Below are 26,201 nucleotides of genomic sequence, written 5' to 3'. Positions count from 1 at the left end.
GCACATCCTCCATTCTCTATTCTTCTTTGGTGCTAACACTGTCGGTACAGTACATGGACTCGGACTCTCTCGAATCAACCCTTTTTGCAATAACTCATGAACTTGCTTGTTCAACTCTTCACTTTTTGCTGGTGTCATTTTGTGCGTTGCCTTGTTTGGCAAACTAGCTCCTAGAACCAAATCCATCTGGTGACTGTATCTTCCTCATTGGGGGCAATCCATCAGGTACATTATCTGATACAATATCAGAAAACTCTTCTAACATATCTGCAACTTCTGCAGGCACCTCCTCTACTTCTTCTTTACTATCTTTAAGAATTGTAACAAAACACATATGCTCATGTTTCATACCTTTAAACAACTATTTTCCATCAACAAAACATATTCTGGCAGCACTAGATACTTTTTCTTCTTTATCCTTCAATGGCTTCAACTTATGTTTCACTCTATCCTTAGAGTGTAGGTATTTGCTCGCCCATCATGTACATCATGCCTATCAAACTGCCACGGTCTACCCAACAACATATGACATATGTCCATAGGTATGATATCACAAAGTACCTCATCCTAGTAGCTCCCAATCTTGAACTTCACTGAGCACTGCTCATTGACCATAACCTTTTGGTCATCTTGCACCCAAGCAATACGGTATGGACGCGAGTGTTTCTGTCTCTTCAGCTTCAACTTGATAACCATCGTTTTTGACACCAGATTGTCAGTACTTCCACCATTAATGATCACATCGCAACACTTATCTTCACATCTGCACCTTGTTTGAAACAAACTCCTTTGATCAAGTTCATTCTCACCACTCAACAAGACCCTTCTATTAACTAGGACTTCTCCTCTTTCACCATCTTCAAAATGTGAGGATCTAGCATCTTCATCAACATGGGCAACTCTCACCTGACCTTCTGTTCTTCACTCTGTCCTTCCTTGGCAATTGGGTACATTCAAATGCTCTATGCCCTTGTTCTCCGCAGTGAAAACATTTTCCACGAAAGCCTCCTCTTCTAGACCCTTGTCCTCTACCTCTTCCTCTCTGATCTCTATTGTTCTGTTCATTGAAATAAATGAAATTATTTCCCCTTTGGTTCTAGTTGCTACTTCCAGCCTCATCCTTGTTCTTCTGATCATCATTATGGCCTCCATAAGATCGCTCGCCAGATCTTCCACCACAACCTCTTCCACTATTCTTATTATCAAACTTTTTGCTCATTTTCTCCTCAACTCAAGGCAAACTGGTATGCCTCCTCAATACTATTCATTCGAACCAAACTCAACTCGTCCTGAATGTTGGGCCTTAATCCATTAAGATAATGGGCGACTTTCTCCTTATCAACTTCTGCATGACCGGTTCTAATGAGAACTCGGTAGAACTCCCCGATATACTCTTGAACAGATTTTTTCGTTTGCTTCATTCCTTGCATCTTCTTCAATAGATCAAGCTCATATCCATAGCAATGAGTTATCGCTTCATTTTAGCTATCATTCGATCCCATACAGTGATTTTGTCCTTTCCCTTTCTATTTCATTCCAACTGAATCTCTTTGCCACCAAATCTTTACATGTCCCTTTGATTTTGCCTTCGCAAACTTGACCCTATCCGAATCCTCAATATCTTCATACTCAAATTACTCCTCTAGTTCATTGATCCAATCGATCAACTATTCTACGTTAAGATTTCCTGAAAATGTGGGAACCTCAAACTTGGTCTATTTCCAATCTTAAAGATGGCCCTAAAAAGCCTCTCTTCCTCTACGTTTAGAACTACCTGTGCTTCGACATTTTCTTCTACTTCATTCTCATCCTCGCTTTCATCTCTTATGGGAAGATTCATTCCTCTCTGCATTTGTTCTTCCAATGCTTGCATTTGCCTTTGGAGGGCTCAAAAATCCTCAGGTGTAACACCTGCAACTCTTTCGCCATGCTCTCTTTGTGGAGGCATTTTCATGCTTCTACTTAAACCCTAATGCAAACTACCTCACAATTGGTGATCTGTCTACACACTCAGCCCAAACCATAGTCTTGGTGCATACTACCTCACAGTCGACGATCTATCCACACGCTCAAAAACTCTAGCTCTAATACCACTTGATACAAGGGACTCCCCTTAATAACATAAACTCGTAACAGAAACAAGGAAACAACAACAAATGCGAGAAACAAAATATGGACTTCTTATTATCGCCACAAATGCGAAATTACAGAATTCTCAATTACAATATGCTAACCCAAATGGGCACCTTCATTACATAAATCTACAAGACAGTGCTGAGAACTATCACCCAAAGCTCCCCTAGACAATCTTCAGGACTTTCTTAAATAGGCAATTTTATTAGAAGGTTCTAGGTACTTAATGCTTAGGGCCGACAAAAACTAACGATACACATAGAGTCAACCAAATACATCTTTGACAAATTATTTTAAAAATTTTGGTAGCCCAACTTTTGAAGGCCATAACTCACAAACAATTGCTCTGATTGGCTATTATAACCACTTTTCAAAAACGTCGGCTTATGATCTACAAGCTCAAAAAGTGCTAGCACCCTTTCATCGAGTTTTCGAACCTCATCCGAGGACTCTAAGGCCTCCAACGATGAGCTTAAAAAAAATTCTGCAAATTTTTCCACTAAAAATCTGCAATAACTTCTCTGCTACTAATGTTTGAGCAATGAGATTTTTATGGTAAACTTATGACTCTAAAATGAACCTTCCTTTAGAAAATAAGAACATTTTGAGCTCGTATGACAAATTTACTAAAAATAGTAAGCTCCTATAAATAGTAACCACCATGTCTACTAGTTTTTATTAAAATAGAAAAAGTTGAAAATAAAATATTTTTAAGTGATGCAAAATTGCCCTTACACCCAGGATGCCCCTGCATCACCTACTACATTATGAGATTTTCATTTTATTGTTAGGGTTCCATTTTCTTTTCTTTTTCCCTTGGTACTAAGGCACATTACTATGGACACAAGTTTTCAGATGACTATTGATTCTACTCACAATCACTTTGTTAAAGGAATTGACCTGATGATGGTTTTGATTATAGATAATGTTTATGGCCACTCATGTCACTGTCTTGTATCTCTTAACTACATTTTCCATATGGTTTATGATTGTGGCATGGCTTTTACAGCAGTCCTGTTAAATCTTTTAAGATTTCAGTGCTGAAAGATTGTGGAAGACTACAAATGTCAAAACATGCGTGAGAATCCCACATCACTAATGATTTCATTAGAGCAATTTACAAACAGATCAAACACACACCAAATAATTGAATGGAAATGGGATTATGGAGCTTGAAATAAAGTAATAATCCATAACAATAAAGAAGACAGGCATCCACCTTGCAAGGTTTGACATATTTGAAATCAAGTCAGTGGAGAGCCTTCATAACAAATTCTTCATTACATCTGACAAAAGGAAATCCATTCTGATAAGCAATATAGTAAATCAAAAACATAGAGTTGCATCTTGCTTTGCAGATTGCATGATTGTATATCAACAAAATATTTCATACAACCCATCATGTACTCTGAAGGGTCAAGTTTTGGAGAAATTTGCACTATAATATTTTTAGAACACAACAGAATTACAGATTTAGATAAAATCAGTTAAAAACAGAATAGTTGTTTTATATTTTATGAAAAAGGCAAACAAGTAATCATAGCATAATAAGGAACCAAAGTTCCCTCTGGTATTTTATGAAAAAGGCAATCAACTAATCATAGCATAATAAGGATCAAAAGTTTCCTTTAAATTCCAGTTCGGTATTAAAAGATAATAATAATGAAACTTATACCTAAATATTGCATGAACCTATATTATTTCATTCCTTGAGGTATGATCAAAATATCCTAGCATTGGATTTATAATTTAATAGTAGCAAAAACTCATTCAAAAGATAAAAAGGAATATGTTGCGGATTTTAAGCTTACCAAGTTTCAGGATAAACACATGTATTTTGTCACAAAAAATATTAAATCTCATTTCTCATTTATAGTTTAATATCTTGATAGAACATAAGCATTCATCCATTATCCAAAATCCATCATTAAATAAAAATGTGATAATGGCAGAACTTAGTGATCACAAAAAGCAATGAAGTGCACAATGAATGAACGCATGGGGGAAGGAGGAGAAACCTTCGCAATGTTTACAAAAGGCTCACAAGAATCATTACAAGTAAAAAGAATCTAATATAGAATGTCCATAATTCGTCAAAACTTTGTGAAAAACAAGTGCATGCAGTCCCACATAGGACACAAAAGAGACACCACACCTAATAGATAACTGACAAGAGCATACAAAGCAGCACAAACGAACAATGTCATTTCTCATATCACAAAAGTACACAAGGAAACAATGGCCGTTAAGGTAGGCCGTACAAACTATCATACAAAGCAAGCAGTGGATCATTCACTTCTCGGAAAACTCAACTAGGGAACCTAAAGTTCAGCTATCATGAACTAATCTTACTAAGTCCGAAGTCTGCTTGCCTCTGCAGCTCTGACTTGATTGAAGTATGGATGGGCCTGCAAATCAGAAGAAAATTAGTAGGGAAAAAAATATAGCCAGTACTAATGCAGTTTCTCTTGTCACATTCTAAAATACTAGCGATCTTAAATAAATGAAACTGTCAACTATTTCAAGTGGCAGTTGACTCAGACTCCTATGATCTTAAACATATTGGATGCAAAAAAATATCTTCACAATAAATTTTGCAGAAAACACTTTTTTTAGAAACTAAATAACTTCATCTTGAACTCTGCTGGATCAAACAACATTGATGATTCACGTTTCCTGGAAACCTCAAAAACTCAAAAATAAGTAACCTAAAGGCCCAACACAGAATTCACTAATTATGTAAATCCATAATATATACACCTGATAGTTCAAAGGCAGACCAGCAAATCCTACTTATTAATATCTGGCAGTCTCTTAAGAAAAGATGACAAGCAACAAACCAAGTATATACTATAAAGGTAAAATATTGCATCAAACGAAACACAATAATATAAATAACCATGTGCATATTATTTAAAACAAAGGAACTGGTAAAACCGAAAATGATATAAAACCAACTAAAAAACAGAATTGAATTTTTAATAACAAATAGTTAACAAAAGTCGAGAAAATCATTTGGAAGTCGTGCATAATTTATTTGTAGCTAGCTTTGCAATAAGATTATGGAGATCACTATCCATAACCAGTATCAGGATCTCCATGACTGCAAATGTGTTTGCACAATCCATAGTATTAATATTTTGCTTCTGGATTCAGATTGCATGTATCTTTTGAGCCAATTTTTCCGGTCACACTCTGTGAACCATCATCAGGACAAGAGAGCAGCAAGGACATTCTCCATGTTTAATTTGTCAATAACTTCCCTCTACCCCTAGAATCAACCAGTAGGTACTAACAGGAGCTCTACAAATTCAGACATGAATTGTGCAGCTTCAGGAGCCAAAGTTAACAAACACAACAATGTTTAATTACAGACTGAAACCATCCTGTCTGGAAATGGGTTCCTATTTCTTCAGACTCTGCTATTATTCCATCTGTAACAGACAAACACGGGTACTTCTGCTAACTCTAAAAATTGACTATGCAAAGGCTTACCAATTGCCTATTTTGGAGGAGGTGATCAGAACTATGGGAATAATTAATGTAAAATTGTGAGAGATAGTTTTTGATGTGTCGGCCCACTAACAGGTATACTAATTGCAGACAAGTATTACGGACAGTACTATTACAACAATAGATCCATTGCAGTATCAAGCACTTATTTGCCACAGTGGATGCACTATATGCAATATTCCAGATCTGAAGGGAATCTGAAGCACACGATTATTAGATTATTCTCCTTGAGATGGAATTTACAGGGAGTCCAGAAATCTGGAGTATTGCATACAGTGCATCCACTGTGGAAAATAAGTGCTTGATACTGCAACAGATCTATTGTTGTAATAGTACTGTCCGTAATACTTGTCTGCAATTAGTATCTCTATTAATTGGCCTGAAACATCAAAAACTATCTCTCACGATTTTACATTAATTATTCCCATAGTTCAGATACCACCTCCACAATACAAATATCACAAGTACCCAGAAGTCAGATACTGTTGTAATCCTATCTGTATCAGAAGTTGCCACTGTCAGTGTGCTCCAAATTCCTTTTGGTTCCATTTTAGGCTACACTCTTTCTTTTCCATGATGGTGTGACTTGGGACATAAACTGTGCATATTACTTCTCCTGTAGAAATATTTCCAATTACTTACCTCAGTACAGATGCAGCTGTCTCAAGATAGCAAATCACAGACAAGTGATAGAGACTAGACTACTGAACAAAGATCTGTTGCAGTATCCAGCACCCATTTTCCACAAATGATGTGCCATTTGCAATACTACATATCTATTTATCCGGGGATCTGAAGGGAATCTAGAGCATTAATAATTATATTATTGTCAAGATGGAATTTACAGAAAGTCGAACACAGTTGGAACCCTGCATAAGGGTTTGCTAGTGTCTGCATGCTTGAAATTCCCTATGTTTTCATTTTAGGCTACGAAGTCTTTTCTTTCCATGAACATGACTTGGGACACAAACTGTGCATATTGCCTCTCCTGTAGAAATATTCCCAGTTTCTTGTCCCTGTAGTATAAATCCAGCTGTCTCAAGATTTAAATAATACTGACCCAGGTAATACATTCAAAGTGGCCTCTGAATTAGTGAACCAAGTTGGCATCATGGACAAATGTAGACTCAAAGTGGCCTCTAAAGTTAGTGCTACATACTATAAGTTATAACAGAACACAAAGTCCCTGCATAAATAATAAAACAATGCAAATCAACGCAGTAATGAATCAACTATAATAACAAAACAATGGAGTGCAAGAACAAGCATTTTCATTTTTTCAATTTTAACAGGAATTCCTGATCAGATAACACTCTTGCATAATGCATTCAAATGTATTGCTGGAAAAGATGAAAGAATATTACCATAGCTTCTCTTGCAGTAAACCTTTCTTGATGATCATAACGAAGAAGCTTATCTAGAAAATCAAGAGCCTGCAAAACATAAAAGACTCTTAAAAATCATCAAAAGTAAATAACAACTCTATATACCTGGAGAATGTAACTATTTTCAGTAAATTGGTTTATAAAGAGAAAAGTACAAAATGCATATCAAAATGCTTCTTAAAGCAAGAAACTCCCAAACCTCAGGAGAAACCAGATGCTGATTGTCAGAATTGATGAATTTTGACCAAGGTTTCCTACTATGCCTGTAGGAAAATTGGCTAAAATTAAAAACAATTATAGAGAAAGCATAGAACAGTTACGAAAACAATATAATCATGGAATAATACAATACGAATGTGAAATTGACAAAATGCATGTAATACCTTCCAACAAGGGCCTCAAGATGTGGGTCTAGCTCCAAGCGGTACTTGTTCAGGTAGGCATTTAACTCATCTGTACCAAGAACCTGGAAGAAACAGAATAACTACAAATTACAGTCTGTTTGCAATTTCTACTCGGACCAGTCCTATGCTGTAAGTTATACATACAAAATTTAGACTCTTCTTGTTCCTCTACAGCATTTTTAAACCTGACCATCTTTGGCCAATAATTGACTTTTTATCGTAATTACTATCCTTTTCGAATTTGCATGTGTGGGGGCCCCAACTGAAGCTTCACTAATATAGTAATATATCAAAAAGAATAATATACCATGCATTTAAGTCAAAGACGAACCATAGCATATCTGAAAGATAGATTTTGACAGATTCTGTAGACTAATTTTGTCTAATGAATGTTAAAAGTCATCAATATCATCAATCTGCCCTTAACCACACACTGAATGCAGATGTTTCGAAATATATGTTAGAAAATATGAACATGGAAGTATTCTCAAAACCTTCCAGCTATTTCAACTGAAGGTTGTAATCAACAAATACAAAGACATGCATACTGACTACCCTAGTTTAAACAACAAAGTTTTTGAACAAACATAGTACACCAAGAACAAGTTAAAGCTCTTAATGACAATTAAAATATTGTGTGTTCATTTATGATTATTTATATAAGACCACATTCAAGTAACCATATTACCCCAGATTCTCTACATTTTATTACCCTAAGTTGCCAAATTTCTCTAAATTTATATATATTTGACGCCAACCTTCGCAATTTTCACTAGTTGATCATAGTTATCATGTCCATAGAAGAATGGCTCCTTGCGAAATATCTGCACAAAATTATATAAGATTGTTAAAAAACTAGACATACTATTCCATATAATATGATTTTTGCAATAGTTAAATACTCACCATCCCTGCAAACATGCAACCAAGGCTCCACATGTCCAGAGAATAATCATAATCTTGTAAATCCACAAGAAGCTCAGGACCTTTGAAGTATCTGTTGAGCAGAAAAAATGAAAATCCAAAATTACAAGTGTCAAGCTTACATCAATTCCAATCATTGAAATGATAATGGATATGACTGTGGGTTATGAGATGTATTCTCTTATGGATGGCTTCTCAAGTTACAATCAAATCAACATTTATCTTCCTTTGACTAAAAATACAAGAATAAGAACAGTAGCAACAAGCTCTCAAAAAAATATAGAACCCATACCAATAAAGAAAATCTATTCTGTTAATAGAAAATGCAGCCCCCACCACTGCAATAACTATATCATTCCAGCTAACTAAACCAATAAAAAGGGATGGCAGACCCCCACATGCTATGGCCCCATGCTCACAATCAAATTGCTCCTAAAAGATAATTAAATGATTCCCTCAGGCCTCAACCATAATGGGAAACATCCACAGTAAATACACAATCCAATAACATTGTAGTCACAAAAATGCAAATTAATGTACCATTGCTTTTAATGCATGGGTTAGAGGCTAAAAGGCCTTTAGCTTTTCTTACAACACTGTCTTCAACAAGACCTTTTTGCAACTAATCAATGTATCAGTAAGTGTCCCAAGACTTGGGATGGATTGCTTAGTTCATTCAGCATTCCTTACAATACAGCACTACATTCTTCTCTTAATAAGTCAACAGTTGAAGTATGTTTTGTATATTTGCCTTCAAGTCCACTTGAGGTAGCTTTAGATAGTGAGGTTAGTAAGGCATAAAAAAATTGTTGAAGGATTGTATATATCCAATTCAAGGTAAAATTACAATTGGAAAGGCACAACAATTATATAAACAAAGGCCAGATCGGCGTAGGAAGTTGTACAAACTCAAGATAGGATACAAAGTTTGTATTTCCTTGGGTAAGAAAGACGAAAACAAGAAGTAAAGAAAATTAAAAATAGACATATGGACCCGTCACAATATTAGAGGCCATAGGTGAAAATGCATTCAAACAAGACCATCCTCCCTCCATTTTGTGACAATTACTCAATTATGTTTTCTAAATATATCTTGCTAATTAAAACGAAATGGGAATAACATAATAAAACATTATTCTAATTAAAGTCACTAAGCGTGCATAAATGAATAGATTAAATTTAAATAATAAAAGATTATTTTACTAAGAGCCTTTTGCATGTTAGTGAAACCGAAACCCTAGGTAAGTAGAGTTTTTATTAAGAGATTCGAGCTCATTTCTCCACACATAGGTTTTGGGAGAGCAAATCTGGAATTGGAGAAAAAACATTGTTGAAAGTTTTGGATGGTTTGGGTTTGCATGCATTCACCAGATTGTCCAAAATTTTAGCTATCAAATTGAGGTAGTGTTTGAGAACCCATTTGTAGAAATTATTTTGAAAAATCTGTATACCTTGTGTCTACTACATTGCTGAAATTTATTTTTTGAAATTTATGAAATGAGATCTTGGCAACAATTCTAATTTGCAATCTAGAAATAGAATTTGAAACATATATTGTTTGAGAAACTTCACAAAGTAAATAGTAGAATCATGCTACTGAAATTTGTATTGAAAAATCTAGAGCTGAGCAACCAATAGGAAGTTCGCATTGAAATTTAGAAAAATTGGAAAACTATGAGTTTTATATTTATCTCAAAACCCTTTTTAATATGAGAATTTCAACAATAAAAAATTGGAGAAAAACAAATACATTCAAGATAGAGAACGAAGTACATTATGCTTGCATGTTTTCAAATGATCAAAGACATGTGGAAATAATAATTGCATGCTTATTTTTATTTTATAAAATTTTAATTTAATTTTTGGACTTATGAAAAAATAAATTAATTATTATTAATTACTAATTTCTAAAATTTAAAAAAACATTAATAAATATATTTTAAAATTTATTATTTATTTATATCAAAAAATAAATACTACATTTTTTTTTTATAAGTGGATTTCTAATATTAATGTTTTTTAAAACTTTTAGTTGGATATTATTACAAAGTAATTAGTAAATATTTTCTTAATATTAAAAGAAACTGAGAGGTCGATATATACAAAAGTATAAAATGATGTTTCCTTAGAAAATGATCGTAAAGAAAATAAATATTCTATTCTACCTAAAAGAAAGCTAAAGAAAGCTAACAAATAACTACAAACTAACTAATATTAAAATTATTCTAATATTTACAATAGATTACAACTACATAACCATTAACTAATAATAGAAGCTTATCTATTATCGAAATACCCTCCCTTAATGGTTAATTTATCCACAACATGTGATACAGGCAAGGGATGAATAATTAGGGCCAAAGGCACACCCAGCTATCCAAACCACCCTGCAAAAGTTAACACAACGGAAGCAAACACGAGGAACAGAACCAAGGAGAGAGAGAACAAGGATATATTTATCGATTCATCAAATATTCAGCATACATGCCTCGCTGTAAGGCCTTCTCGGTTACGGCCAATTACAAATGTACAACTTCCAGATCTCCAAATCAGCTTTTTAAATCCACATATCTCTTTTCTTTTGAACTCTCCCCAAAAATCTGCCCTAACCCTAAACATAAACACCCTACTTATACTTGCCAAAATGGCTTACGGATAATTCTAGAACATAAAGAAACCACAAGTCGGCCTTCATCAAATATAATTAACTATACCAAAATTAAATGTGAGCAACGTCGGCCCAATTGGAACTAGGCAGAATGAACTAATGTGCAGGATTACAAAGAAACCCAGGATGCTCCTGCATCAGACAACCAAGGTTGGGAAAAAAAATGATTCTCCTGAATCATGCAAGTGTCACACCTTGAGCTGAATCCAACTCAGACTGAGAAATCCATGTAGCATCTTCAACTGGTCTATTCTTCCACTTTACCAAATATTCATAGTAATCTTTTCCTCCTGTGCTCTTACCAACTCTTTGATCCAATATTTGTTCAACCTCTTCAATTTGCTTCTTAGGATAATCATCAGGTACAGCAATTTCATCCTCTGACTCATGATACTTATACAACTCAGCAATATTGAATATAGGAGATATATCCATGTCATCAGGTAACTCAACTTCATAAGCATTACCACTATCAAACTTCTTCAAGATCTTACAAGGTCCAAATTTCTTCATCTTCAGCTTACTGTGAGTTCTAGCTAGGAATCTTCCTTTCTTCAGATGAACCATCACCTCATCACCAACCTGAAAATCATGGTGTCGTCTAGACTGATCAGCATTCTCTTTATACTTCTGATTAATTTGTTCCAATCTCAACTTCACTTCCTTATGCAAAGACTCCATAAAATCAGCAAGTTCTTCTCCTGCAGCGCTTCTCTTTTCTTCACCAACAACATCTCTCAAATCTGATATGCCTCTAAGATGCATTCCAGTAACAATCTCAAAAGGTGTCTTCCCTGTACTCTTATTCACAGAATTGTTATATGCAAATTCAGCTTAAGCCAATACCATCTCCCAATTAATTGGCTTATTTCCAACCAAACATCTTAGCAAATTACCCAAACTTCTATTCACAACCTCTGTCTATCCATCTGTTTGTGGATGGAATGTAGAACTAAACTTCAACTCAGTACCCATCTTCTTCCACAAAGTCTTCCAAAAATATCCAACAAACTTACTGTCTCTGTCAGAAATAATACTTCTTGATAATCCATGCAATCTCACAATCCTTTAAAAAAAAATTCAGCAACATGCTCAGCATCTGATGTCTTCTTACATGGTATAAAATGAGCCATCTTAGAAAATCTGTCCACTACCACAAATATGGAATCATACCCTTTCATTGCCTTAGGCAATCCAAGAACAAAATTCATACTAATGTCAGTCCAAGGTTTCTCAGGAATAGTAATAGGTGTATACAAACCAGTATCTTGACTCACTCCTTTTGCAACTTGACAAACTCCACAACTCTTTATAAATTTTTGAACATCCTTATACATTTGTGGCCAATAATATTTTTCTTTCAGCAAACCCAATGTCTTATCAATTCCAAAATGTCCAGCTAATCCACCACTATGCTTTTCCTTAATTAGATTCAACCTCATAGAACTTCTAGGAATACACAACTGAATGCCTTTGAATAACATACCTTCTTGAATGAAATAGTCATCATACTTACTTATGTGATCTGTCAGATTTGGTGCTCTGCACTCTCTCCATGCCTCAAAAAAATCAGGATCAGCATCATATAACTCTTTCATCTCATCAAAACCAAGAACTTCAACCTTCATTTCAGTCAACAAAGAACGTTTTTTACTCAATGCATCAGCAACTTTGTTAGTAACTCCACTCTTATGCTTAATCACAAATGTAATACTCTGCAAATATTCAACCCACTTCATATGTCTTTGATTCAATTTATGTTGACTTCCCAAGTATTTTAAAGCTTTATAATCAGTATACAACACAAACTCCTTAGGCATCAAGTAATGTCTCCACTTCTCCAATGCTTGAACAATAGCATAAAACTCTTGATCATACACAGAATATTTCCTTCTAGCATCATTCAACTTTTCACTAAAGAAAGCAACAGGCTTACCTTCTTGACTTAATACAGCTCCTATTGCATTACCACTTGCATCACATTCAACTTGAAATACTTTGTTGAAATCAGGCAAAACCAATACTGGTAATTCTGCAACCTTTTGTTTCACAGTCTCAAAACTCTTATCAGCTCCATGTATCCACTTGAATTCCTTTTTATCTCCCCTCATTGTCTCAGTCATAGTATTGCAAACAACACTGAAATTCTTTATAAACTTTCTATAAAAACTAGCTAAACCATGAAATGATCTTACCTCACTCACATTCTCAGGTGTAGGCCATTCCAAAATTGCTTTAACCTTCTCAGGATCCATCTTCAAACTATCAGCTGAAATCACAAATTCCAGATATACAATCTCCTCTTGCATAAAAGAACACTTTTTCAAATTAATCAGCAACTTTTCCTCTTTCAACCTTTGCAATACTTGTCTAATATGCTCAAGATGTTCTTCCTTAGTCTTATTGAATATCAGAATATCATCCAAATAAACAATCACAAACTTACCCAAAAATCTTTTCAGAACTTCATTCATTAACCTCATGAAAGTACTAGGTGCATTAGTCAAACCAAAAGGCATAACCAACCATTCATACAAACCATCTTTAGTCTTGAAAGCAGTCTTCCATTCATCACCTTCTCTAATTCTGATATGATGATAGCCACTCTTCAAATCAATCTTGGTAAAATACTTTGCTCCACTTAAACAATCCATTATGTCATCCATCCTTGGCATAGGAAACCTATATTTCACTGTTATCTTGTTAATGGCTCTGGAATCAGTACACATTCTCCATTCTTCATTCTTTTTAGGTGCTAATACAGCAGGTATAGCACATGGACTCAAGCTTTCTCTGATCAAACCTTTCTGCAACAACTCATGCACTTGTCTATTAAGTTCTTCATTCTCTGTAGGTGTCAACCTATATGGTGCTTTGTTTGGCAAACTTGCTCCAAGAATCAAATCCATACAATGACTTATACTTCTTACTGGAGGTAATCCATCAGGAAGATCATCAGCAATAATGTCTTTATATTCATTGAGCAATTCTGCAATTTCTTCTAGCACTTGGTCAATACTACCATCTGTCACTCGGTCACCACTATCTGGCACTCGGTTAGCATTATTCTCTTGCACTTGGCCTTCATTGACAAAACTTGATTTTCTTGAAATTATGGCAAAACAAATCTAATTCTTCTTCACTTCCTTTTCAAATTGTTTCCCATTAACCATACAAATCTTTACAGTAGTACAATTAACCTCATCTGAAACTTCAATCAAAGGCAACAATGTTTGTTTCTTCCCATTCACCCAAAGAGTATATTGATTCAATCTTCCATCATGTACAGCATGTCTATCATATTGCCAAGGTCTACCCAACAAAATATGACAACAATCTATGGGCATAATATCACACAAAACTTCATCAACATAATGTCCAATTTTAAATTTCACAAGGCATTGCTCACTTACCAATATCTTATGCTCATCTTTGATCCATGAAACATGATAAGGTTTGGGATGTTTCAGCCTCTCTAATTGCAACTTGGTAACCAACTCTTCTGATGCCAGATTTGTAGGACTCCCACTGTCAATGATCACTTTGCAGCATTTTCCAGCCATCTTACATCTTGTCTTGAAAAGACTTCTCCTTAAAACAGGTTCCTCATCACTTCTTTTATTACATAAGGTTCTTCTCACCATCAAATTTTCTCCAGCCTCGGGTCCACTTGGTGAACTTTCAATGTCTTTTTGAATCACAGCATTTCTATTATTCTGTCCACTTTCAGAGGATCTACATTCAAAAGATCTATGCCCTTCTTTGCCACATCTAAAACAATTACCATGAAATCCACTTCTAGAATAGGAATTACCTCTTTCCCGGTAAGAATTAGTGCCTCCTTGGTAAGAATTACCACCTTTCCATTCGGTCTTGCCTTTATCATCACTCTTCCAGTCAGATTTGCCTTTATCTTGCATAGAATTGTCAGATCTACTACTTTCTCCATAAGATCTACCTCTACCTCTTTGGAATCTACCACCTCTATCTCTTTGTCTTTGTTCATGCTTCTTTGTCAAAATCTCCTCAACCTTCAAGGCATACCGATATGCTTCTTCCACACTTTCCAACTTCACAAAACTTATCTCATCTTGAATTCCAGATCTCAATCCATTAATGTACCTTGCAATCTTCTCAACATCATCATCCACATGTCCAGATCTGATGTCCAATCTATAGAATTCCTCGGTATATTCTTTCACAGTCATGTCCCTTTGTTTCAAATTTTGCATCTTTCTCAATAAGCTAACTTGGTAATCAGCAGGAAGGAATTTGTCCTTTACCTTGTTCACCATCTTTGGCCAAGTTCTTATCTTCTCCTTTCCTCTCCTTTGTCTATCAGTTTGCAAGTGCTCCCACCATAATGATGCATGACCTTTCAGCCTAGTGACTGCAATCTTCACCTTTCTGTTACCAGGAGTGTTTTCATACTCAAAGAACAACTCCATATCAGAGATCCAATCCAGCACAGTATTTGTATCCAATTTCCCATCATAAGGGACAACTTCTACAACAGGCTCTGAATTTGCCCTAAACAATAATTGCAACAATCTTTCCTCATCTCGATCTTCTTCAGGTTCTGGATTATGGTTTGGTGTTGTTGCGTCATCATCACTTACATCTTCAAGATGCGCTCCTCTCCTCTAGGCTGTCTCCACAGCATCTAATCTGGCAGCAATTTGTCTTAACTGATCCAATATAGTGTTATCAACATTATTTCCTCTACCATGAACCATCTTTACAAATCAGGTTCCTGCAAGATCGTAACCCTTTGCAAGTTATAGGTCAAATCCACAGATCTACCACCCTACAACCAGATCCAAATCAGGGTCCTACACGATCCAATCTCCACAAGGATGAACTTCGGGCTCTGATACCAACTGATGCAGGCAAAGGATGAATAACTAAGGCCAAAGGCACACCCAGCTATCCAAACCACCCTGCAAGAATTAACACAACGAAAGCAAACACGAGGAACAGCACCAAGGAGAGAGAGAACAAGGATATATTTATTGATTCATCAAATATTCAGCATACATGCTCAACTGTAAGGCCTTCTGGGTTATGGCCAATTACAAATGTACAACTTCCAGATCTCCAAATCAGCTTTTTAAATCCACATATCTCTTTTCTTTTGAACACTCCCCAAAAATCTGCCCTAACCCTAAACCTAAACACCCTACTTATACTTGCCAAAATGGCTTACGGATAATTCTAGAACATAGAGAAACCACAAGTCGGCCCTCATCAAATATAATTAACTATACGAAAATTAAATGTGAGCAAAGTTGGCCCAATTGGAACTAGGCAGAATGAACTAATGTGCAGGACTACAAAGAAACCCAGGATGCTCCTGCATCAACATGTCCTCTAAATTTGACAAACTTATCAGGACCAAGATGCTTGAAAAAAAGGTCTACACTCTGATCTGCAGTAGGAACATACTGCAAGTATATTGTCTCGTCTACAACCATTTGTCGTATGCAGTCACAATGAACATCCACATGCTTGGTCCGTTCATGTAAGATTGGATTCCGTGCTAATTTGATAACACCTCTGTTATCAACAGGCAAAGTGGTTAGTCTAGCTGGGGACATCTGCATATCCCCAAGCATCCAACAAAGTTCAACAGCTTCACAACCTGCCTTAACGGTCCCTCTCTATTCAACCTCTATGGAGGAGAGAGAATTTTCCTGCTACTTCTTACTGGTCCATGGGACAGCACGAGATCCGAAATTGAACATATATCCAGAAGTTGACTTTTTATCATCAACAGAGCCTACCCAATCTGAATCTGTGAACCCACTAAGTCTAGGATTAGAACTCTGAGAGTAAAGTCCATAATTTGAAGTGCACTTCACATAACAGAGCATACACTTTGTTGTCATCCAATGATCAGCCTTAGGAGTTGTTATAAAATGTGAGATGTAGCTGACTAGGAAGTTGATATCAAGCCTAGTAGCAAAGAGGTAGATGAGGTTGCCTACTAGTTGTCTATATGTAGTATCATCAATGGGAGGAGCATCAGCCATGGCTAATAACTTGAGACCTTTCTCCATGGGTGTAGATGCAGTCTTGCAATCCTGCATACGAAATTTGTCTAGCAGAGCCTTTGAATATTTGGACTGAGAGATGAATATACCAGAAGATTGTTGCCAAACCTCAACACTTAGGCAATAATGCATGAGCCCAAGGTCATCATATCAAAATATTGGCATAAATTCTGTTTGATTGCCTAAATCAAAAATGTTGAACTATCAGTGATGATCAAATCATCCACATAAATAACAAGAACGATGATATCACAATTAGTAGTCTTGATATACAAATTTGAGTTTGAAAAACTCCTCTTGAAGCCTTGATCACTGAGGTGCTTATCAATTTTTCATGTACCATTCCCAAGGGGCGTGCTTCAAGCCATAGAGAGCTTTCAATAATCTGAGAACTTGATGTTCTTTACCGGCAACCTTGAAACCAGAAGGTTGCATCATGTACACCTCTTCGTGTAGATCATCATTTAGGAAAGCACTCTTGACGCCCATCTGATGGATCTTCCAACCAAACTATGCTGCCATGGCTAGGACTAATTTGATTGTGCTCATCTTTGCAGTAGGGACAAAGGTCTCCTCATAATCAATACCCTAACAATAAGAAAAGCCATTTGCAACTAAACGAGCTTTGTACTTGTCTAAAGTACCATCAAACTTGTATTTGATTTTGTAAATCCATTTACAGCAAATGGGCTTCTTCCCTGGTGGAAGATCAGAAAGGACCCAGGTGTTATTTTTCAACGGGCTCTGGTGTTCTGCTGTCATGGCATGTTCCCACACTGGAATTCCTTTTGGCTCAAAATATGTTTGAGGTTCAAACGCACTATTAATGTTGGCCATGAGAGCAAAGTTAACAGACTCAGTAGATTTTCTCTTTTTCGAGGCAATTCTCCCATAATGTGCTCATCATTGCAAAGATCAGCAAGTGTTTTAGCCCACCACTTAGGTCAGAGAGGAGAATGACTAATATTAGTATCAGGAGATGCTCTATGATTAGGTTCCTCATCTAAAGAACGTTGATCAAACTCAGGTGAAACATCTATAGATTTGGGTGATCCTGCAGGAGAAGCTAGAGGTGTCTGTACAGGGATCACTAGAATACCTGGAGCCCTCCCCTCTGGTGGACCTAATGAAAGTCTAATTCCCAAATCATGAGCCTTCATAGGCTGATCTGCTAAATCTAGAACAGGAGAAACAGGCGTGAACGGTCCCCGATGCTCAACAAAGACTACATCAGGATTGTATAGGAAACGAGATGTCTCAAAGTCAATCGAGTTGTAGGCTTTGTGAAGACTATTGTATCCAACAAACATGGGTTTCTGAGTCTTGGCATCCAACTTGGTGCGTAACGCATCAAGGATCCAAACAAAAGCAAGCGAGCCAAAAACTTTCAAACAAAGAACCAAAAATCGAAATCGGCAAGGCCTACTCAAATCATGAATCACCTATGAATTGACTATGAATCGACAAGGTGAAAAAATCCTTGAAATTCAAAGATTTTTAAATTGGTGATTTTTGGCAATTTTTTACCAACTTGCTAATATTTGGGGCTAATTTTGCAGATTTCTAGTGATTTTTGACAACAATCGCCGATTCAAGCTTTTTTGGTAGAAAAATTGGCGAGGCGAGCCGATTCATCGACTCACCATTAATCACATGCCTTAGGTTAGATCGCAAAATCGCCTTAATCGCCTTAATCATGGCAATTTATGTTACTCTGCTTTCAAGTAACAGATTATGGGCTTGCAACCTGACCATGCCTCTTTCGAAGTCTTACCTTTAACCGCCACTATAGGTGACCAGTTCAAAATATAAGTTGCAATGTTAACTGCTTTTGGGCTTGCGACCTGACCATGCCTCTCTCGAAGTCTAACCACTACTGTAGGTGAACGGTTCAAAAGATAAACTGCAGTGTTAACTGCTTTTGCGCTTGCACCTTGACCAGGACTCTTTCAAGGTCTTACCCTTGACTGCCACAGTGGGTGACCGTTTCAAAAGATAAACTGCAGTGTTAACTACTTCTGTCCAAAACTTCTTCGGAACATGTCTGTGTTCAAGCATGAAGCAAGCCATCTCGGTGATTGTTTTGTTCTGACGTTCAACTACATTGTTTTGCTATGGTGTGTGGAGTATGGTTAACTGGAGAAATACCTAGACCCAAGAATAGGAGTGGCCATAGGGCCGCAAATGTCAAAATGAACAAGCTGAAGTACCTAAGAAGCTCACCATAAATCGCCACTGGTGAAAAGTGGGTGATGTTGCTTCCCCACCTAGCATGCATCAAAAACTCCAAGCTGCTGAGTCTAAACCTATGGCAAACCGAGGACAAGCTTTTCCCAAGCAAGCTGAGAGAGGTAATGCACATTTAAGTTCCCATACAGCTGATTCCAAAGTGGGCTAACAGAAGACTGCCCAACAGCCATACTAAGTCCCGAGAATCACAAAATTAGTAAGTCGGAAAAGACCCTAATCCTCAAGGCCCACTACAACAATAGATTGAGTTGCCTTATCAGTTATGGTGCACTAATGTGAACTGAAGGTGACATCCAACTGTGGAGAGTGTCGCAGCAACTAACTGACTAAGAGTAGATTTAGTTCCATCCCTGGAACGTAGCACACATCTGCTAAGAAGACTGTTGAGACTTGTTTTTATCCTTCTGAAAGGATTTAGCAGCAAAGGCTTGCTCTGAGGAGGTGGAGCTAGAATTGCTACCTAACTACTGTTTCCACTTATCTTGTTGAAGCGAGAGTATGCATAGATCCATGAATTTCAATTCAACACCAAAAGAACCGATGTTGAGAGTCTCGATAAAATGCTCATAGAACTTGGGTAAACTCTTGAGAGTGATGACCACAATGTCCTCTTGCAACCAATGGCAAGCAACTGATCACGAAATTCCTAAATCCTATTCAGGTGAGCCTGGAGCAATGTTCGCATCCATGATAGTAGAAAACAGAGTGTTCTTCAAGAATAAAGCTTTGAATTTGTCACAAGTCTCATGAAGATTTTGAGATGTGTCCATTTTTCGGCAACTATCTTGCCAAATGGAATTTGAGAGAGCTCATCATCAACTACGGATAATTTGAGAAGCATCACTGCCTCTCAGTTATTTAGATCCCATGTATCCTAATCAATATGAGAGGCATTCGAATGTTGTGTAAAACCCAATACAATCTGATTAGTATTCCGATAGTAAAAAATTGATATTCTCTGTTGCTTCCAAGTACCATAATTCTAATCATTGAATTTTGAATTGCTCTCGAGCATAATATTAGTCAAAGATGCCATAGCACATTTTTCAATGAAAAAGCATGAAAATCTGTGAAGGCATGTACTTCAAGGCAAAAAAACCAAAGACCCAAAATTTTGAAGGGGTACCCAAAAGAGAGCTTGAAAAATCTAGAAAGAATATATTGTTGATTTCAAGATCCACCGGCTCGAAAAGTGAGGCACCTTGAAAAAACAGACGACAACCCAATTGAGATCTCGAAAAACCCACCAAGAATCTGTTTAAAAAAATTGATCTAGTATAGAAAATCAAGGTTTTTAACAAAAATGCCCCTGGTGCAAAAAAAAACCACAAAAAATGGCAGAAATGTGCAAAAAAAAATAAGACAAATGCAAAAAAATGATCGTAAGAAGATATCACAGAAAATAATTTTGAAAAATATTGCTCTCATAATTTTGAACAAGAAATTATAATATTTTCCGAAAAATTCAAAGAATCGGCTTTGATAACATATTACGAAGTAATTAGTAAATATTTGCTTAATATTAACAAAGACCGAGAGGTCAATACATACAAAAGAATAAAATGGTGTTTCCTTAGGAAACGACTGTAAAGAATAGAAACATCCTATTCTAGCTAAAAGAAAGCTAAAGAAAGCTAATAGATAACTACAAACTAACTAATATTAGAAACACTCTAATATTTACAATAGATTATAAATAGATAACGATTAACTAATAATAGCAACTTATCTATTATTGTAATAGATATAACTTATTATATATGTATTAATGCAAATGGAGTTATAAATTAATAAATATATATTTGTGATTTAGTCATATTTTAAGAGAAGATATAATGGAGTTTGCTATATAATTATCTAGTTATGAATATTTAACATTATGGGAGTAATTATAAATAATTTAATTATAATTATAATTTCAAGCTTGAGTTATATCTGGTTGCATTATGAAGTCAAATTAATATATTTGAAATGAAATTGATATTACTATTTAATATAATAATATACATTTGTATTATTAATTATGTCATTTGTGATTTAGAATTATTTAAATTAATAACATAATAATATTGCAAGATATTTTATACTAATGATATTGCATGAAATTGATATTACTACTTAATATAATAATATACATTTATGTTGTTAATTATATCATTTGTGATTTAGAATTATTTAAATTAATAACATGATAATATTGCGTGATAATTTATATGCATAAAGAGACTTGACATTTAAATACTTACTCGTTTAAATAAGTATATTAGCTATATCATGTATGTTCTTAATTTATTGCGAAACACATCCTTATAACTCAATCTAAACATAGAAAATGATGGAATTAAACTATATGGTTGAAAACTATGTGTTTCTTTATGATTTGATTTGAGTCTTGTGATATTTATTTGGTGATGCTTTTATGCAACTTGTGAAGTTGGCCAAAATAGGATGTGGATGTCAACCAGAGGCTTTTGAGATTTATTTTATAATGTTTATTTGATTGGATGTCATGATGTATTTTATGATTCAGATTAAGATTTGTTTGGATGAGATTTTATGGCGACTTGAGTCTTGAAAACCAATATACATTTTGGGTTGCCTGTCATGGAAACAAATTCGATTATCAGCATTTTTGTGGCATGGGACACAATTGTGATTGTAAGTATTGGGAAGGTAGTCTAGGTGCATCCTATAGGAGTGGCTTACAATGGGGGTCTGGGAGACGAAGTGGTCAATACTAGGGTAACCTTTTGTAAGTTGTGTAATAAGTGATAATTTAGTAATCAATATTTGGAAAACAGGTTAAAAAGATAAATAGAGATATTGCCAAGCTCATGCTTTGAGTGCTTGTACAAACTAAGGATGGGAGTGGGACGATACCTAGTAAGAGGTATGACTAGTTTCCCCGATTTTCATGAGAGGGAATTTTGGTTCTACATGTGTCGTATTGAGGCTCCAGGGTCTAGAGTGACCAGTCCAGAATAACTCAATGCTTGAGGGTCCAAGGTCTACTGAGAGAACAATCCAGGATAACTCAAGTAGTTTGACAATGTGATATCACTCCTTAGTATGTAGTTTGAGCCTCCTTCGTCGTTTTTATTTTTGCCTCTGGTGGTGTACTTGTTGGATGTTATTTTTGGTGGTGTTTGTATTACCGGATGTTATTTATTATTAGTGATTTACTTTTATTGATGACAATTGGTTTTTTGTCGATTATTGTGCTTTTGACAGTTGGCACTTGGTTTGGAAATGGATAGACTTTCAGTGTTATATCTCTTTATTTTGATACTTGACTAATACTTGGTGTTTGATGTTGACTTTGGTATGTGGTGTGTGATTGGTTGAGCATCTTGTTTGACTTTGGTTATCTTTCTTTATCAGTAGTTTGTTTACCCTTGAGATAGATTTGGCTTCCAAGATCCCTTGCCTAGGATTGACTTATGATTTTATTATCTATGGGTGGATCGTTTATTATCTTCCCTGCACAGTGAGAGTGGGACCCTGATCAGGTGACCACACGATCGGGAGGTAGCGACTTCTTACCATTGGGTTCCCCACGGATTAGCAATTATTGGATATTCGTGGATGCAATTGTAGTGTGTCATTCTTGTTCTTGTCTTGGAGACTTCTATTCATTTAATGTATCTATGTGTCATGTATTTTGAGATATGATGGGATGTTGTAATGTATAGAGATGTACTTATATTTATTATTGCATACCCTATGACATGTACAATGGATGATGTTATCCGGTTGTACTTTATCATTTCAGTTGGTTCTTATGTATATTCTTATGAGATTATGTATCTACCAAATCACTTTTATAATTATGGACTTAAACTGTTAATAAATCTTCTTAAATGTGACTCAACGCGAAGGAACCCTTAAGGAATGAAATTTGTATTTGTATTGCTTATGTGTAAATGATATATTGCTTCGGCATTGTTACTTTGATGTTGTACAAACTTTAACAAAAAAAAAAGGGTTATTTTGGGTTCCCGAGCGAGGCATCACATGTAGTGCAAGATAGCAATGCAAGGTAGGGGAAGAAGTGGCACTCATGCTACATGATTAGGAGGTAGATTAGTCTAGGAAGCAACTAGGATAATTTTGATTTGTTTACAGTTCCATAATTTTGAAGAATGATCTACCTTGTTAGCAATTGCATATTGACAATGGCGATGTAAGATCTGCATTTGTACACCAACTTGATGATAATCCAGTGCTATTGTTTCATAATGTGTCCATTGCTTGATAAGTTTGTTTGTACATTTCCATTGTTGCTTACTCTAGCTACAAGGTTGGGTATTTCCCTCGGGAATCCTCTATCCTTGATTGCATCATACAATTCGGTAGAGCTCTCCAGCTTCTATTGGTTTTTACCGTTTCTCCTTAAAAATGATGTTTTGTATGCTAATCCGTGTCTCGGATTTTTGTACCATCTAATTGATTTTGATCAATTTTTCACCTCAAAAATCATTTCTAGTTTCTTTAACATGCGAAGTTTGCACGGGGTTTTGTGTCAACGATTTCTGATTTAAAGTTTTTGCCTTTTTTCACAATATAAACATCAAATCATGGTATTTGCAGTCAGTTTTGGGGCATTCTCCTTAATTGCTAGTTTTGAGAGCTTAGCAATTGTTCTGAGTGTCTCTGTCTATAGGGAAGGGCAGCTCAGTTATCCAGCATCTGGCTGGATATTTTTGTGATGATTTTTGGTCAGCAATTTTGCAGATTCTGGGAGGGGCAATGGCAGAATGCCAGAATCAATGGTAGACTCTACTCTATTATTGCAGAACATTCTAGAGGATGGGTTCTGTATTTTTCTTTCGCTACTCTTGATCGTTGACATTTTGCAGATCCAAGGAGGGTCTCAATAGCAACAGAATGTTCTAAAGGATTTATGATCACAAGACACGTACAATCTTCTGCAAGGTCATTGATAGAATAACTATTAAGGGAGGGAATTAGAGTATTTTTAGTATCCTAGGGTCTTGCTATATTTAGCTCGTTATTCTAGAATATCAGTTAATGTTCATTTAGGCTATTTCTCAGCTTTCTTAGTTTACTCTTTTTTTAGACATTGGCTTTATTTAGACAACTTGTTTTATCAGTTAACGCTATTTTTGAAATTTGTAAAACTATTTATTTTGGTATTGTTGATACAACTTTTTTCCGTGTTTAACAATTTCAAAGGTTTCCAGCATAATGACCACCAGATCCCCTTCTTCCATCTTGTGAAGAATGGCCTAGATTCGATCGCAAATATCCTTGGTCTTCATATGATACTCTTGTAGAGACATCTTATTGCCCATCATATTCAAAAACAGCATATTCTTCAGAAAGAATGCTCTTCCATTGTCTAACATTTCATGGAGACTCTTCAGATGTGTCCAAATCTCTATAGTAGTAGCACTTCTGGAAGCACATCATCAGTGACTGCTAACTTGAACAACAGAACTACCTCTTGATTATGCTCGTCAAAATTTTCCTAGCCTTTTCCTGCAGTTGTAGGGCAATTCGTGTTACCCAGCAGAATCTGGTCTAGACACTAGTACTCAAAAATAGAGTGCATGCACTGTTTCGACATGTTGAATTCTTTCCATTGAAGCATTGAATGCTTTCCAGCATGATGTTGGTTGACAACACCACCCCTCTCATTGTCCAGTGACACCAAAAAAAAGAGGTGGACATCTCAAAGAAGCTTTGATCCTGCTTTTTTCCTATCAAGACTCAAAAGAACTTTCAATGAGAAGATGGTATAAATTTTGAAAATCTGATATTTTAAAAAAGTCAGTCAAAAAACCAAACCCCTCAATTTGATCAAAAGATCGGAAAAAAAATCTGCAAAATAATACCCATCTGAAACCCTAGGCAGCAAAAATAAGCTCGTGATTTTGTAAAAAAAATCATACAAATCCTTGCCAAAAAATCTGCAGAAGCCTTTGGCCGAAATTGTAGGCGTGGTTGTCATAAATATCCCAACCACGGGTATTCAAAAAAAACCTACCCACAGAGCTCTGCAAAAAACTGTTCTATCCAAAGAAACCCTTCACAGGATTAAAAAGGCATGGGAAAAAAATGTGATTCTCTGAAAATCGTGAAACCAACTGTTGCAGAAAAGGGTAGATCACGTCACCAAAACATGAAATGTGCAGGCACAAAAATGTTGTGCTGGCCTGTTCGAAGATGCCAACAGGAAAAGAAATCATCACGAATCCGACAAAAAAAATGATGCAAAAGAACTTAGTCCACGGAAAACACAGTTGCAGGAGCAAAAAACCATGCGAAAAATAAACATCAGTCTTCTGCAATAAGAACCACAGGTAGAGAAAAACCAGAAAATCCTCAAAACCAAGATTGTGTGGATTGTAAAGGACAACACAATTTGCTGAAAAATCTCTACAAAAAAGGTCCAAAAACTTTGCAGGTCAGAAGACAATTCTGACAGGAAAAATCCCTCGGAATAAAAACTTGGTTCCTTCAAAAAAAAACCTCCCTAAGACGTATGACATTTCCAAAATTATGGAAGTAAATTCTAGGTAATTAATTCCCAAATTTTATTTTAATTCACAAAAAAATAATGCTCCAATAACATTTAATGATAACTAAATGTATTTATGAAGGAAACAAAGGCTCCTAAATATGTGATTACAGAGGATCTTTCCATAATGAAACCAATCGAGAACAACACAGTCATAGTAGTAAGTTACTAAACTATCTATCTAACAGAGAAAACAGAAAGTTGCTAACTAAGCTAACTAGACAAAAGACTTACACGACCATTATAAGCTAAATAATACAAAGGTGGTACGTGGAATTTTAAAAGAAAAACCTATAGTGTTTGTAATTTGAAAGGTCTACTTTGAAA

At 35.7% G+C, this 26,201-nt stretch overlaps 1 protein-coding gene across 1 annotated transcript in view; it reads right to left on the bottom strand.

The window, feature by feature from the left end:
* Positions 1-4,185: 4,185 nt before the first annotated feature.
* LOC149554263 (casein kinase II subunit alpha-2-like) overlaps positions 4,186-26,201 on the bottom strand; it is a 40,132-nt gene continuing 18,116 nt past the window's right edge. The window contains exons 5-10 of the mRNA XM_089789486.1: positions 8,342-8,432; positions 8,194-8,259; positions 7,415-7,497; positions 7,231-7,294; positions 7,011-7,079; positions 4,186-4,541 (exon numbers count right to left, since the gene is read on the bottom strand). Of these exons, the coding sequence (XP_089645612.1) occupies positions 4,485-4,541; positions 7,011-7,079; positions 7,231-7,294; positions 7,415-7,497; positions 8,194-8,259; positions 8,342-8,432 (430 nt within the window). The 3' untranslated portion in view covers positions 4,186-4,484. The remainder of the gene's footprint in view (positions 4,542-7,010; positions 7,080-7,230; positions 7,295-7,414; positions 7,498-8,193; positions 8,260-8,341; positions 8,433-26,201) is intronic.

The sequence above is a fragment of the Cupressus sempervirens genome, chromosome 6 (genome assembly GCF_028749045.1).
Source record: "Cupressus sempervirens isolate cs-2001-9-10 chromosome 6, ASM2874904v1, whole genome shotgun sequence".
Lineage (NCBI taxonomy): Eukaryota > Viridiplantae > Streptophyta > Pinopsida > Cupressales > Cupressaceae > Cupressus > Cupressus sempervirens.
This window is presented reverse-complemented; position numbering and strand designations above follow the sequence as displayed.